At 65.1% G+C, this 12,720-nt stretch overlaps 1 protein-coding gene across 6 annotated transcripts in view; it reads left to right on the plus strand.

Moving 5' to 3' along the window:
• REXO1 (RNA exonuclease 1 homolog) overlaps positions 1-12,112 on the plus strand; it is a 23,949-nt gene extending 11,837 nt beyond the window's left edge. For all 6 annotated transcript variants that reach the window (XM_025861122.2, XM_073887312.1, XM_025861125.2 and 3 more), the window contains 15 exons: positions 1,677-3,427; positions 4,222-4,326; positions 5,096-5,306; positions 7,336-7,499; positions 7,817-7,948; positions 8,046-8,169; positions 8,868-8,981; positions 9,146-9,283; positions 9,435-9,548; positions 9,706-9,779; positions 9,962-10,072; positions 10,455-10,570; positions 10,667-10,805; positions 10,994-11,114; positions 11,195-12,112. In XM_025861122.2, the coding sequence (XP_025716907.1) occupies positions 1,677-3,427; positions 4,222-4,326; positions 5,096-5,306; positions 7,336-7,499; positions 7,817-7,948; positions 8,046-8,169; positions 8,868-8,981; positions 9,146-9,283; positions 9,435-9,548; positions 9,706-9,779; positions 9,962-10,072; positions 10,455-10,570; positions 10,667-10,805; positions 10,994-11,114; positions 11,195-11,283 (3,503 nt within the window). In that variant the 3' untranslated portion in view covers positions 11,284-12,112. The remainder of the gene's footprint in view (positions 1-1,676; positions 3,428-4,221; positions 4,327-5,095; positions 5,307-7,335; positions 7,500-7,816; positions 7,949-8,045; positions 8,170-8,867; positions 8,982-9,145; positions 9,284-9,434; positions 9,549-9,705; positions 9,780-9,961; positions 10,073-10,454; positions 10,571-10,666; positions 10,806-10,993; positions 11,115-11,194) is intronic.
• The last annotated feature ends 608 nt before the right edge of the window (positions 12,113-12,720 follow it).

The following is a 12,720-nucleotide window of genomic DNA, read 5'->3' on the forward strand; positions in this document are numbered from 1 at the left end:
CTTCCCGCGGGGCAGGGAGCCCGACGCGGGGCTCGATCCCAGGACCCTGGGATCATGACCTGAGCCGAAGGCAGACGCCCAACGACTGAGCCCCCCAGGCGCCCGGTTACCGCGTCGGGCTCCCTGCCCCATGGGAAGCCTGCTTCTCCCTCTCCCACTCCCCTGCTTGTGTTCCCTTTCTCGCTCTCTCTCTGTCAAATAAATAAAAATCTTTATAAAAAACAAAACAGATTTTAAAATTGCAGATAGGAGAGTGCCTGGGTGCCTCGGTTGGTTAAGTGTCTGCCTTCAGCTGAGGTCATGATCCTGGAGTCTAGGGATCGAGTCCCGTGTGGGGCTCCCTGCTCGGCGGGAAGCCTGCTGCTTCCTCTGTCCATCACTTCACTTGTGCTCTCTCACCTTCTCTCAGCTAAATAAATAAAAGCGTTAAAAGAAAATAAAATTTCGGACAGGATTTCTAATGATGAGTTCTTTAAATTCTGGACTATTTGAACATGGTGTATTTGAATATGGTATGTTATTCCTTTCTTGGAACATTGGGCTTTGTTCACATTTTATTTGGTTTCTGTCCTTCCGTCTGTACGGGAGAGCCTCCTAGGCGTTTTGTACGGACAGTGGTGGCTTTGGTTGTGCTGGGCTCGGAGCATAGGCCCTGGAACGCGGTACCTAACCGGAGTTATCTATCCCACAGCCGCTGGTGGAAGTGGGGACTCTTCAGATCAACATAAACATTACAAGGTCAGGACACCAGGCCGGCTCCGTAGGAAGAGCGTGCGACTCCTGATCTCGGAGTCGTGAGTCCAAGCTCCGTGTCCGGTGTAGAGGTTACTGAAAAAACAATAATAAACTTTTAACAACAACGTTCAAGAGGATATGAGCTTTGCTGTCCGCCCCACTTGGTGTTTTCGGAATGTGTTTTGAACATACAATACTTTTTCCTTTTTTATGCTGTGGGACTGTGGCATGGATAGCCTTCCACCTCACCTTTTCCCTTAAAAGCATCGTGGGGCTACGTAGCAATAGGCGTCCGTGTTCTGGCATCCGCACAGCCCCGTGGACTTCACTGTAGGGAGTCCTACAGGTGACACCTCAGGGGTGGCCCTCTGCTCCCCGCTTGCCCAGGCCCTGACCCCGGGGAGCCCTGCACATTCCTGCCCCGCCCGGGGCCGCGTCTGTGCCCTGCCTGGCTGGCAGGTCCTCCATGCACACCATCCCAGCTCCGATCTGCAGGAAGTAGCCTGCTGTGGCTTCGCTGTGGGCTGGGTCCACGGACTCCCATTCTCACCCCAGCTCCCGGATTGCACTTGTTCCGTCCGTAAAGTTTCCATCCACTCCGCTGTGCCAGTTGGACGACCCGTGCTGGGAGGTCTGGGGACCAAGTGGCCGTGCCTCGGGGGCCCGGTTCTGCTTCCTCACTGCGCCTGTCAGTCGATGCAGGATAGGGCCTGCATGGGGGGTGGGGTGCGCTCTGGAAACCTTGACCTGCTGGCAGATTGTCCCTGGGGCTTTGCCGGAGGCCCAGCCCCCAGTTGGTTCTGATTCTCTGCTGGTTTGATGCTTCTTCCCCTGCTGGCCTTGGGGGTGAGGCCCAAACTGAGGCAGTAGCCAGCGTTGGCTCGTGCGGCTGTGCTTTAGTGGGCCCACTCACTGCTCTTTTCTCCTGCTTCCCATTTCAGGGCTTGGTTATGATCCGTACAACCCCGAGCTGCCCAAGCCCCCTGTGCAGAGGGAGAATGGAGCCCTGGGCAGAGGGGATGAGCCCCGCTCAGACATCCTGGAGCTGGAGCTGGTCAATCAGGCCATTGAGGCTGTGCGCTCGGAGGTGGAACTCGAGCAGCGGCGGTACCAAGAGCTCCTGGAGACGGCCCGAGAGCACAGCTCTGCGGAGGCCCCCGCCGTGGCGCCCCGAGGCCCCGCCGCTTGCCCTGCCGCTGGCCTGGACGAAGACGCCTTTCCACTGTCCTTCGATTACAACCCTGGTGGCCGTCCTGGCCTTTTAAGCCCTGATGCCAGCTACCAGCCCACTCCTCTGGCCACCGCCGCCGAGGCAGGCAGCAAGTACTCGCTGGCCTCTCTGGATCGGGCGCAGGGCCATGGCGGAGGGGGTGGCAGCACCCTGGAGTACGTCCCCAAGGCTGTGAGCCAGCCCCAGCGATACGGCCGCCCCGTCCCCAGCAGCAAGTACGTGTTGGACGACTCCAAGCCATCCACGGACCTGGAGTACGACCCACTGTCCAACTTCTCCGCCCGGCTGCTCAGCAGGGCCAGTTCCAAGGACGACAGGGCCCCCAAGAGGCCCAGGGGCTCCCGGGGTAGCGAACCCTACACGCCCGCCCTCAAGAAGCCCTGCGACCCCTTTGCTGGCTGCGACGCCAGGTTCTCAGACTCGGATGATGATGCCGCCGCAGCTCTGCCTGACGTGCCCGTCACCACCAGTCCCCCGAGATCCCAGGCGGGCCCCGAGAGCAAGGCCCCCGGGCAGCCAGCCTCCAGAGAGAGCCAGGATGCTGAGGAGGGCGGCCTGCGGGAGACCAAGGAGATGGCGGTGCAGTATGACGTGGGGGACCTCGGGCAGTCCCCCAAGGCTCCCGGTGGGACACCCGTGGCCAAGCCCAGCTCCCCGGCCAGGGCCTCCCGGGAGCCCAGCAGCTCCAAGCAGGGAAGACCCAAGAAGAAGAAAAGTGGGGCACTGCCTGCCCCCGGCCCCAAGGACAGCATCCAGAGGAAGGACAGGGGCAAAGACGGAGAGCACGGGAGGCCGGCCGGGAAGCCCTGTGCAGACCGGAGGGGCCCGCAGGCTGGCAGCCCCCGGCATAAGGCCGAGCAGCCCGAAGGGACCAAGAAAAAGCCATCTTCGGCCACCCCGGTGGCCAGCTCAGGGAAAAGCCGGCCTGACCGCGGGAGTGTCCACCAGCTGCCAAACAGGCCCGGCGGGAAGACCGTGTCGGGGAAGCTGGCCGAGCGGAAGGCCCGCTCGCTGGACGAGGGTGCCTCCCGGGATGCCCCCAAGCTGCAGAAGCGGGCCCTGAGCCACGCAGACCTCTTCGGGGACGAGAGCGAGGACGAAGGCCCGGGTCCCGCGGCGCCCCCTGCCGCCCCGCCCCACCTCAGCTCCACCTCGGACTCCGACTCGGACTCGGACAGCAGTCTGGGCTACTCAGCCGCTCAGGGGCCGCGCAAGCGCCTCAAGGCCCCCCTGCCCGCCCGGCCTGCCCCCGCCTCCCCCTCCTCATGCTCCTCCTCCTCCTCCTCCTCCTCCTCCTCCTCCTCCTCCTCCTCCTCCTCGTCTGGGGTGGGCGGGGGTGTGGACTACGCTGCTCTGGAGAAGGAGGTCGACTTTGACTCCGACCCCATGGAAGAGTGTCTGCGCATCTTCAACGAGTCCACCAGCGTCAAGACGGAGGACAGGGGCCGGCTGGCCCGGCAGGTGAGCCGCCTCCGCAGGGCCCCTGTGGCTGCGGTGGGGGCGCTCCCATCCTTCCTCAGCCAGGAGCCCTTGGGGGCTGCCTGCGGAACCCCTGCCCCCCAGCCTGCCTTGGCCACAAAGAGGAGGCTTAAGGCCCACCCAGCAGGCTCCCGGGGCAGTGTTCTGAGATCCACAGAGACCAGGCAAAGTTGTGCAGTGCATTGCCCACCTCTCCCTCCTCCCCCTCTGCCCTCCCTGTCTCCTCCATGCCCCCCAAACCCAGGCTAGCCCCAGCCTTTCTGGGTCGGCCGGCCAGGGTCCCCATGTCAGCCACCAGAGGGAGCTTGCTTTTCCACAAAGCTCAGAAAACCGCTGCTTCTGGGAGGGTCGCAAGGTCCCTCCCGGGCTGCGCTGTCCTTTACCGCCCTGCTCTGTTCACAGACCTTTGAGGTGGTGCGGGTCAGATTTCTCCACCCGGTTCCTGTGTTTCTGAGCTGCCCCCCCATGAGCACGTGAGGGAGGGGACCAGGAGGCAGTGATCTGGGCGGGAGACCACTTTGGCTGAGGCCCGTGTCGCACTTGGGGCTGGGGTGTGTCTGCAGGAGATGTGCTGGGGGGCCTGTTTCCTCACCTGTGAGTGGGCGGGGGTTGCAGGTGAGGGCCCCACCTCGTGTCTCAAGACCTGGGAGCCCCTCCTTTGAGTGCGTCACTGCCTTCCCACCTCACCCTGTCTCAGGTCTGGGAGCCTGCTGCATTGGTGTGGGAGGTGAGGCCCGAGAGAGGGAGCCTCGCTGAGGGACGGATGTGTGTTTCAGCCCCCCAAGGAAGAGAAAATCGAAGACAAGGGGCATTCGGGTCTGACCACTCTGTTCCCTGGGCAGAAGAGGAGAATTTCTCATCTCTCCAAGCAAGGCAAGGAGGTAAGAGTCTGCTTCTGGGTCCTGGGTAGAAGCTGGTAGGAGCGAGGCCCCTGTCTGCGAAACTGGATCCCCGTGTTCCCCGGCCGAGGGGTTCCTGTGTCCTGGCACAGAAGTGACTGGAGCCCATCTCCGGTCTTCAGGCTGTGCTCTGTGCTGGGGGGAGTCGGGCACAGTGCAGGAAGGGCGATGTGAGGGGCGGCTCCGGGGCGGCCGTCCTCCATCAGGGTCACACAGCACAGCCCAACCTTTCTGAGCCGATTTCCACCGTGAAGACAGGAACAGTGGTTGGTGGCTGAGGCAGCTAGCACAGGAGACTGGGGCAGAGGGTGGGGCTCCCGGCCAAGCACCTGGGAGCTCTGGTTGATTCAGTCACTGGACCCCTCCCCTGGTGAAGCTGGAGGCTAGAGAGGATTGAATCAAGCGGGATTGGATCGGTATGCTAATCCAATCAGGGGGCCCAGGGTGTGCCTGTTATCAGGGCCAAAGGCACGGCCTGGGCCTTCTGAAGGCGGCAGCCAAGACAGCAGGGCCACGGGGGTGCTCCGCTCCGGGACGGCGAGGCAACATGAGTTTGAGGCCGACCATGCTGAGCCCCTTGGTTCCTGCCTGGGTGTCCGAGAACTCGGAAGGCCCCAGGGCAGCTGGACGCGTCCCAGCCCTGGAGCCCCGGCCTTCCTGCCTGTGGCTGTACTGTCAGCTTTTTGCCCCACGTGGCCTGCTCTGGGTGCCCCCAACCTACAGCCCCACCCTGGAATTTGTCATCACTCAGGCAGAGCCCGTGAGGAGAGGCCCGGCTCCCCCTGCCCGGCCTCCCACCGCCCAGGAGGTATGCTATCGGCGGGCCCAGCAGGCCCAGAGGGACTCTGCTCCCTGGCTCCAGGCTACCCAGCCGCCCGCTGAGAAGCCCTCCTCCATCCATATCTCAGCCCCTGGCGAGAAGAGGAGGATCGCCCACGTTCCCAACCCCCGTCTGGCTGCCGGTAAGTCCCAGGGCACAGGGGCTCGGGGTGATAGGAGGGGCCCAAGGCCAGGCTCCACTTCTGCCAGCCGTGGTGGCCTTGGACAGGGCCCAGCTGGGGCCTCAGCATGCTTGTCTGTGAGATGGGGATAAGGGTCTCTCTGAGCGGTAGCAGGCGGGCCTGGTGCAGTGCCCAGCGGCTCTGGGCCTTTCCTGGCGTTGGTGCTGGTCCTGGGCTGCTGCCTGTGGAGAGTCGGAGGGGTGTCTTCCTCCCATCACTTGTCCGTCAGGCCCATAGCCTCCCTCTGAGGCCCCAACGCAGAGGTCTCCCTGTGACTCTCCCTCTGTCCCGGCCCCTGGTCTCCGTGTCCTCGCCTCCCCCGGGCTCCTGGGGTGTTGGAGGCGGCTGGCCTGGTGGGGGCCGGTCTGAGTGCGGGCCCCGGGCCCTAGACAGTGACGCCAGGAGCAGGGAGCTGGCCGCAGGGTTGAATGTGGGGTGGGGCCCCTGGCTCCTGCCCAGGTGTGGCTGGAGGCTCTCGGCTGATCTGGGGGGCTCGGGGCGGGTCTTGCTCCATACTGCGGAAGCCGGGTGACACGTCCGCGGTCTGACAGGTGGGACACTTGGTGGGTATCTCTGGGTCAGCGGTGCCTGGAGCTGAGGAAATGGGAGGGGGGCTCAGGAGGGCTCGTTCAGATGCAGAGTCAGCCTCTCCGGGGGAGGCTCCTGCCATCTGACCAGCTCCCAGGGGACTCCCTTGCTGCTGTTCAAACACCCCCTTGAGGAACCGGGGCCTGAGGGGCAGCCGCACAAAGTAGTCCTACAAATGCAGGCACCCGTAGCCACCCCTGCTTTTTCCTGGTGCCGGGAACCTTCTTCAGGATAAGCTGTTGCATCCTGATCCTTCCCTACCCCCAGACTCCCCAGTTAGAACCCGATGGCGAGGGGTGTTGGCTGGGGTTCTTTAGTAGCGGCAAAGGGTGAGGACCCTGAACCGCGTGGGGCCCGGGACTTGACTCTCTCACAAACCCACAGCTTCTGCCCGCGGCCGAGTTGTGCGGGTCAGTCCTGGCACACGACCCTCGCCATAACACGCTGGGGGAGGCGTCAGCCCGCGGGGAGTCCGGCGTTTGTAGGCACTGTGGCCACCTCCCTGAGCGGCAGTGGGACCCACCTGAGGTCTCAGGAGTCCCGTCTGATGCTCCGGGCTGGCTTTCCTTTCCACGTGTGCCCCAGGTGCTCCTGAGAAGTCTCTGTCTAAATGAACCTAAGAGCTGTTTTTCCATCCCTGAGAAGTGCATGTTTTCTGCCCCGTCAGCAGAGGCTGACCCTGGTGTCGGAGGGGCCACAGCCGGCTCGTGCTGCTAGCGTCCTTCCCAGGAGGCCGGGGACCCAGGCCCTCTGCACTCCTCACCTGCTCCCATTCTTTTGTCATGGCCGAGCCTGGGAGCAGGGCTGGTCTGAGGCCCCGCGCGCGTGTGCACCCAGCCCGCCTCCCCTAGCCCCCGCCGCCTGCCTGGAGCCCTTGGAAACGGCCCCACAGGCGGGTGCCCTCCTCCCTGGGGGGGTGGGGGGCGGGGGGCGGGAGACTGTTTGGTTTGTGACCTCATCAAAGGGAGAGGCAGAACACACAGGCCGCGGCGGGCAGGCCAGCTGGTCACAATGACTGGGCCGGGGACAGCCTATACCCTCTGCTCCTCAGCCCAGGAGCCAGGGCCTTTCCTCCCTCATACGTCAATGCCTCGGAGTCGGGGGCCGGAACATGTGGCAAAGGCTCCCCATGTGCCCTGCCACTCGCCGGACCACCCAAGTGGCGACGTTGCCTGAGCCGGCCTCCAAAGCCCCATTTGTGTTTCCCCCTTCTCGATGGACTTGCCCGGAAGCAGATAGAGCCTAATGTCATTCCGCAGCCCGTGCCCCACAGCCCGGCCCTTCCCCCTGTGCTCCGAGATGCACGTCTTGCTGGCGCTGAACGACCGCGGCTGCCTGGTGCTCTGCAGCTCGGTGATGGGTGTGCTCTGCTCCCGCACTCACGGACCCTGTGCCCCGCCAGCCCCCACAGGTGCCAAGAGGGCCCTCGCCGCCAGCAGCAGCCAGCCTCCCAATGGCCCCGAGCCGGGCAGCCAGCCCCTGAAGGCGCGCACGTTGTCGGGCATGGCGTCCAAGACCACCACCACCGTCACCCCCAAGCGCGTTGCCCACAGCCCATCTTTACAGGTGAGTGTCCTGCTCCCTGCGGGAGCCTGCCCTGCCCACTCCCTTGGCTCCCCCATCGCCCGGGGCAGCTACGGTTCAGAGGCACTGAGCAGGGGGGCACAGGTGCCTTCCTCCCCCCGCCGCCCTCAGTTTCCCCTCTGTCCACATCGCTGGGGTGGTCTGTTGGCGCTGATGAGCCAGCGGCCACCCTCCTGGTCACCGGAGCCCAGAGTTCCCAGCAGGGTCCACCGTGTGTGTGATGCCCTGTGGGTTTGAGAAATGGCCGTAGAGGCCCAGGCTGGGACATGCCACCTCCAACGGGTCTGTGTCTTCCCTAGAGTTTAAAGAAGCCCGTTATCCCCAAAGAGTTTGGGGGCAAAGTCCCCACAGTCATCCGCCAGCGGTATCTGAACCTGTTCATTGAGGAGTGTCTCAAGTTCTGCTCTTCAAACCAGGAAGCCATAGAGAAGGTGTGTGACCCTGGCAGGTGGCCGCGTCCTAGGCTGAGGGGCTGCTCCCCGGCCCCAAGCCCAGGACAGCAGGCCTGAGCGGCATGTCTGTCCTCAGGCGCTGAGCGAGGAGAAGGTGGCCTACGACCGCAGCCCCAGCAAGAACATCTACTTGAATGTCGCCGTGAACACCCTCAAGAAGCTGCGGGGCCTGGTCCCCAGCTCCGCGCCCGGTCTCAACAGTAAATGGGGGGGGGGGGGGGCCGGGGAGTTCACGTCTGGAAGAGTCAGGTTTGTGCCTGGAGCGCAGGACCCCAGGCTCCCCAGGCGAGGGAGTGGGGCTGTGGGGCCCTGGCCGGCTGGCTCTTGGCTGCTCGGAGCGTGGGGACTCTCAGACAGAAGGCCGCGGGAAACGCTGTGGTGGGGCCAGCGGCTGCTCGGCAGGCTTCTGCGGACGACGATGCTGACCCCACGGCCTCCCCACCGCCTCTCCTCGCTAGTAACCACCCTCCTTAGCTAGCTGGCTCTCTTGAGCCGAGGGGCCCCGCTAACGGGGCGACCTCGTCAGAGGCAAAGCTCACACGGCCTGCTCCGCACGTTCAGCTCCGGGAGGACGTTTCCTTACCGCCTCTGAAGGCACATTAATCCGTCAGTGCGCACACCTCCCTGCTCTCCTGCTCCCGCCTCCGCCCCCACAGCTCCTCTGGGCAGCGTCCACGGAGCCCCCGAAGGCCCTTAGACCGTCCCCGTCCCTTAGGACTACCACCAGCAGCTGCTTCCAGAAGAGTTAAGGTGGGGGGGCAGGGTGGCTGCCCCCAGGTCACAGGCGGTCAGGCCTCTCCTGACTGGGTGCTGAGGAGCCGGCCAGGGGACAGGCCACCACGGAGGGCAGGGGTGCACTCGGGAGTCTGAGCATACTGTACCCTCCCCCTGCTTCCAGAATCCGGTGGCCGGAGGGTCGTGTCTCATGAGATGGTGCTGGGCGGCAAGTTGGCCACCAAGACCAGCTTCTCGCTCAGCCGCCCGAGCAGCCCCCGGGTGGAGGATCTGAAAGGTGAGCCTGGTCCCTCCAGCGGTCCGGCCGGGCCACTCGGGGGCTCAGCGGTGGCCCCTGTGGCAGCATTTCCGCCCACCCCCCGCCAGGCCTGCCCCCCTGCTCGCCTGTCCGGCCCTCCCCGGCCTTGCTGTGGGATGACCGCCTCTCCCGGTTGTCCCCAGGGGTTGCCCTGTATGGTCGCCTCAAGGAGTACCTGCTCACTGAGGACCAGCTCAAAGAGAACGGCTACCCCTTCCCGCACCCCGAGCGGCCGGGGGGCGCCGTCATCTTCACGGCTGAGGAGAAGAAGCCCAAGGACTGTGAGTGGGCTTGAGCACCCACGTTTCGGGGGCGGGCTGGCCTGGGGGCGGCTCGCGGAGGGCCGTCTGGGTGGAGGGGGCGTGAAGGTGAGCAAGGGACAGACGCAGGGGGCTCGGGGCCTGATGCCTCAGCCCTCCTGCTGCCTCACAGCGTCCTGCAGAATCTGCTGCCGGTGCGGCGCCGAGTACCTCGTGTCCCCGTCGGGCCGCTGTGTGCGGGAGGAGGAGTGCTGCTACCACTGGGGGCGGCTCCGCCGGAACCGAGGTGAGCCCTCCGGCGCCCCCAGGGAAGGAGGCTGGAGGTACCCGCCTCACGGGGCCTGCCCTCCTCTGCTGGGAAGCCTTTGCCCGGGCCTTCGGGTGCCGGCGTGGGGCGGGCCGCCTGGGGGCCCCCCCGGCCCTGACCGCCACCTCCCTTCCAGTGGCTGGCGGCTGGGAGACTCAGTACACGTGCTGCTCGGCCGCCATTGGCTCCACCGGCTGCCAGGTCGCCAAGGTAGGTCTCTCGGGCCCTGCTCGGCGCTTTCCCGCCTGGCCGGAAAGGAGGTGCGGCTGGGCCAGAGCCCCGACCCCCCCCTTCCCTGTGCTCTCATCTGTGTGCCTCTGACGGTGGCGTTGGAGAGGGGGGGACGTCCCCCGGACACCGCCGGCTCACCGGCCTTCACGTCTCTCCTGCAGCAACACGTGCAGGATGGCCGGAAGGAAAACCTCGAAGGCTTCGTGAAGACTTTCGATAAAGAACTTTCGGAAGATGCTCACCCAGGGATCTTCGCCCTCGACTGTGAAATGGTGAGTTGCGTGCCGCGCGTGCTCGTGGCGGCCGGGCACCTGCACCCGCAGCTTGGAGCCGGCGTGGGTCTCAGGATAGAGCAGGTGAGGGGAAGAGCCGCAGCAGCGGCGGGTGCTGGTCTCTCTCTCTGGCTCGGGCTGTGAGAGCGGGCTTTTCCCCCACCGCCAAGCAGAAGCTCTGGCTTCGGCCCTCGGCTCGCCCCAGGCACACTGACGACCTAGCTGTGTTTACTCGGGACTGGCATGCACACCGGGGGCGCTGCTGGGGCTTAGGGCACCCCGGGTTCACGCCTGCTCCGGCTCCCAGAGGAGCCCCCGGGAGCTCCCCCAGAGCTTGGGGCAGGGCGGGCGCGTTGTCACATGAGCCCTCCCGGCCGCGCAGTCCTACACCACGTACGGCCTGGAGCTGACGCGCGTCACGGTGGTGGACACGGACATGCAGGTGGTTTACGACACCTTCGTCAAGCCAGACAACGAGATCGTTGACTACAACACCAGGTGCGGCCCCGACCCCCCGCTCCCCGCCCGGCTCTGGGCTTGGGAACCCCAGATCCCTCTCTAGCTACCCTCAGGCCCCGACTCTGCCCACTGCAGGTTTTCAGGGGTGACCGAGGCTGACCTCGCCGACACGAGCATCTCGCTCCGGGACGTCCAGGCCGTCCTGCTGAGCATGTTCAGCGCCGACACCGTCCTCATCGGACACAGCCTGGAGAGCGACCTGCTGGCCTTGAAGGTACTGCCCGCCCCTGGGCTCCGCTTGCCAAGGGTCCTGGGCAGGTGGCCGGGGCTGTCCTGGGCCCCGGGGCCCTCGGCAGGGTGGGGGGAGGGGCAGGAGTTGGGTGGTCCGACCCCGGGCACCTTCCTACCCTGGCTCCCTGGGGCCCTGGCCCCTGCGGTCTCTGCCCAGCCGCCCGCCCACAGGTCATCCACAGCACCGTGGTGGACACCTCCGTGCTCTTCCCACACCGCCTGGGCCTCCCCTACAAGCGCTCCCTGCGGAACCTCATGGCTGACTACCTCAGACAGATCATCCAGGACAACGGTGAGCCGGCGGGCGGCGGGGTGGCGGGGCCGGACCTGGGGGGCGCGCCCACCCTGACGCACCCCCCTCCCGCTCTGCAGTGGATGGGCACAGCTCCAGCGAGGACGCCAGCGCCTGCATGCACCTGGTGATCTGGAAGATCCGAGAAGACGCCAAGACCAAGCGGTGACCGCTGCCGCCTGCCCGCCTTCCCCACAGCCCCCGGCCCGGCCTCTACCCCAGGCCTCTTCCAAAACAGTGCAATAAATCTCGAGAGCTAACCCTGTCCACGTCGCCAAGACACGGAAACAGAGAGAGCGGGACGAGCCGGCGGCACGAGAGCCCCACGCCGAGACCACCTGGAGCCCTGCCCCCCACCTGGTCCCTTGCGCCGCCCCCGCCTTCTGTCCTCTGGAGACTGCTGCTGACTCCCGGAGGAGGCCGGGACAGACCCCCCCCCGCCCCGGCCTCCCCCTCCCCCGCCCGTGGACCCCGCTGCGTCCCTGGCAGCCAGACCTCCTGCTCCTCCTCCTGCCGGGCAGGCTTTTCGTGGGTGTGTTTGAGACAGGGGTTTTTTTTATTTTGTATTGTTATTTTTATTATTTGTAATTTAAACTTGACGACTCGCACAGTTGTCATTTCCCCACCCGGAGAAGCAAGACCCTGGTGCTGCCTTTCCTGTTGGGGGTGGGGGAGGGGGAGAAGTTGGGGGCCGGGAGCCGACAAGCTGTACCCTTGGCAGCCACCAGGACCGAGAGTCCAGCCTGGCCTGGGCCAGACGGGTGGGAACTGGCCTCCCCAAACCCACCTGGACTCCGTGACCTCTGGGAACCAAGCCAGCCCCCCAGGGCCTCGCCTTCTGGACCCCTCCGGGGCCCATCAGCCTCTGGACCCTGTCTTCCTGCCAGGGCCCCACCCTCCCCAGGGGCTGTCTGTAAAGGCCTGCAGCCTCCCTAGGGCTCTGAGCCCCTCTCCCCTAACCCGAGGCAGGGACGGAATAAATGTTTGTATGGATTTTAGCTTGCGTGGCGTCTGGTGGTGTTCTTGGTGCCAGGTGAGCCCCGCGGTCAGCACCTGTGCCCCTAACCGGGGAACCAGCACACCCTTGTTCTTCTTCCTGAGAACCAGCCCCGGTGCCTGAGCTGTCCCCAGGCCTGCCACCCTGGCCTGGGGGTGCAGACCTAGAGCCCTGGGGGGCTTGGTCCCCTGGGGGTGCTGTGATGGTGGAGGCAGTAACTATGTCGTGAGTGGAGTCCACCTTGCTGGCCCAGGGGGGTGGGGGGCTGGGTGTGGTGGGCCCCGGGGGGACCCAGAGAGCCACTGTGCCTTGCATGTCTGAGAAGCTTCCATGGAAAGGGAAGGGTGGCCTGGCCGCTCACCCCCCGTATGCCTGTTTGCTGCTCCTAGGACATGCTTGTGTGCACAACGCCCAGCGATGGAATTGGCGGCTTTGTGAATTATGGTGCCTCTTGGGGGTGGAAGGGCCAGGGCTGCTTGGGTCTCCACCTTTAGTTCTTTTATAATGGGAAGTGAAGCCAGAAATAACCTCGTGGAGGGGCAGGTACCGGAGTGCCCTGGATCTGGAGGCAGGAACACACAGGTGCTGGAGGGAGGGCTTCCTGGAGGA

The sequence above is a fragment of the Callorhinus ursinus genome, unplaced genomic scaffold, assembly GCF_003265705.2.
Source record: "Callorhinus ursinus isolate GAN/ISIS: 27379988/994484 unplaced genomic scaffold, GSC_fseal_2.0 scaffold77, whole genome shotgun sequence".
Classification (NCBI taxonomy): Eukaryota; Metazoa; Chordata; class Mammalia; order Carnivora; family Otariidae; genus Callorhinus; species Callorhinus ursinus.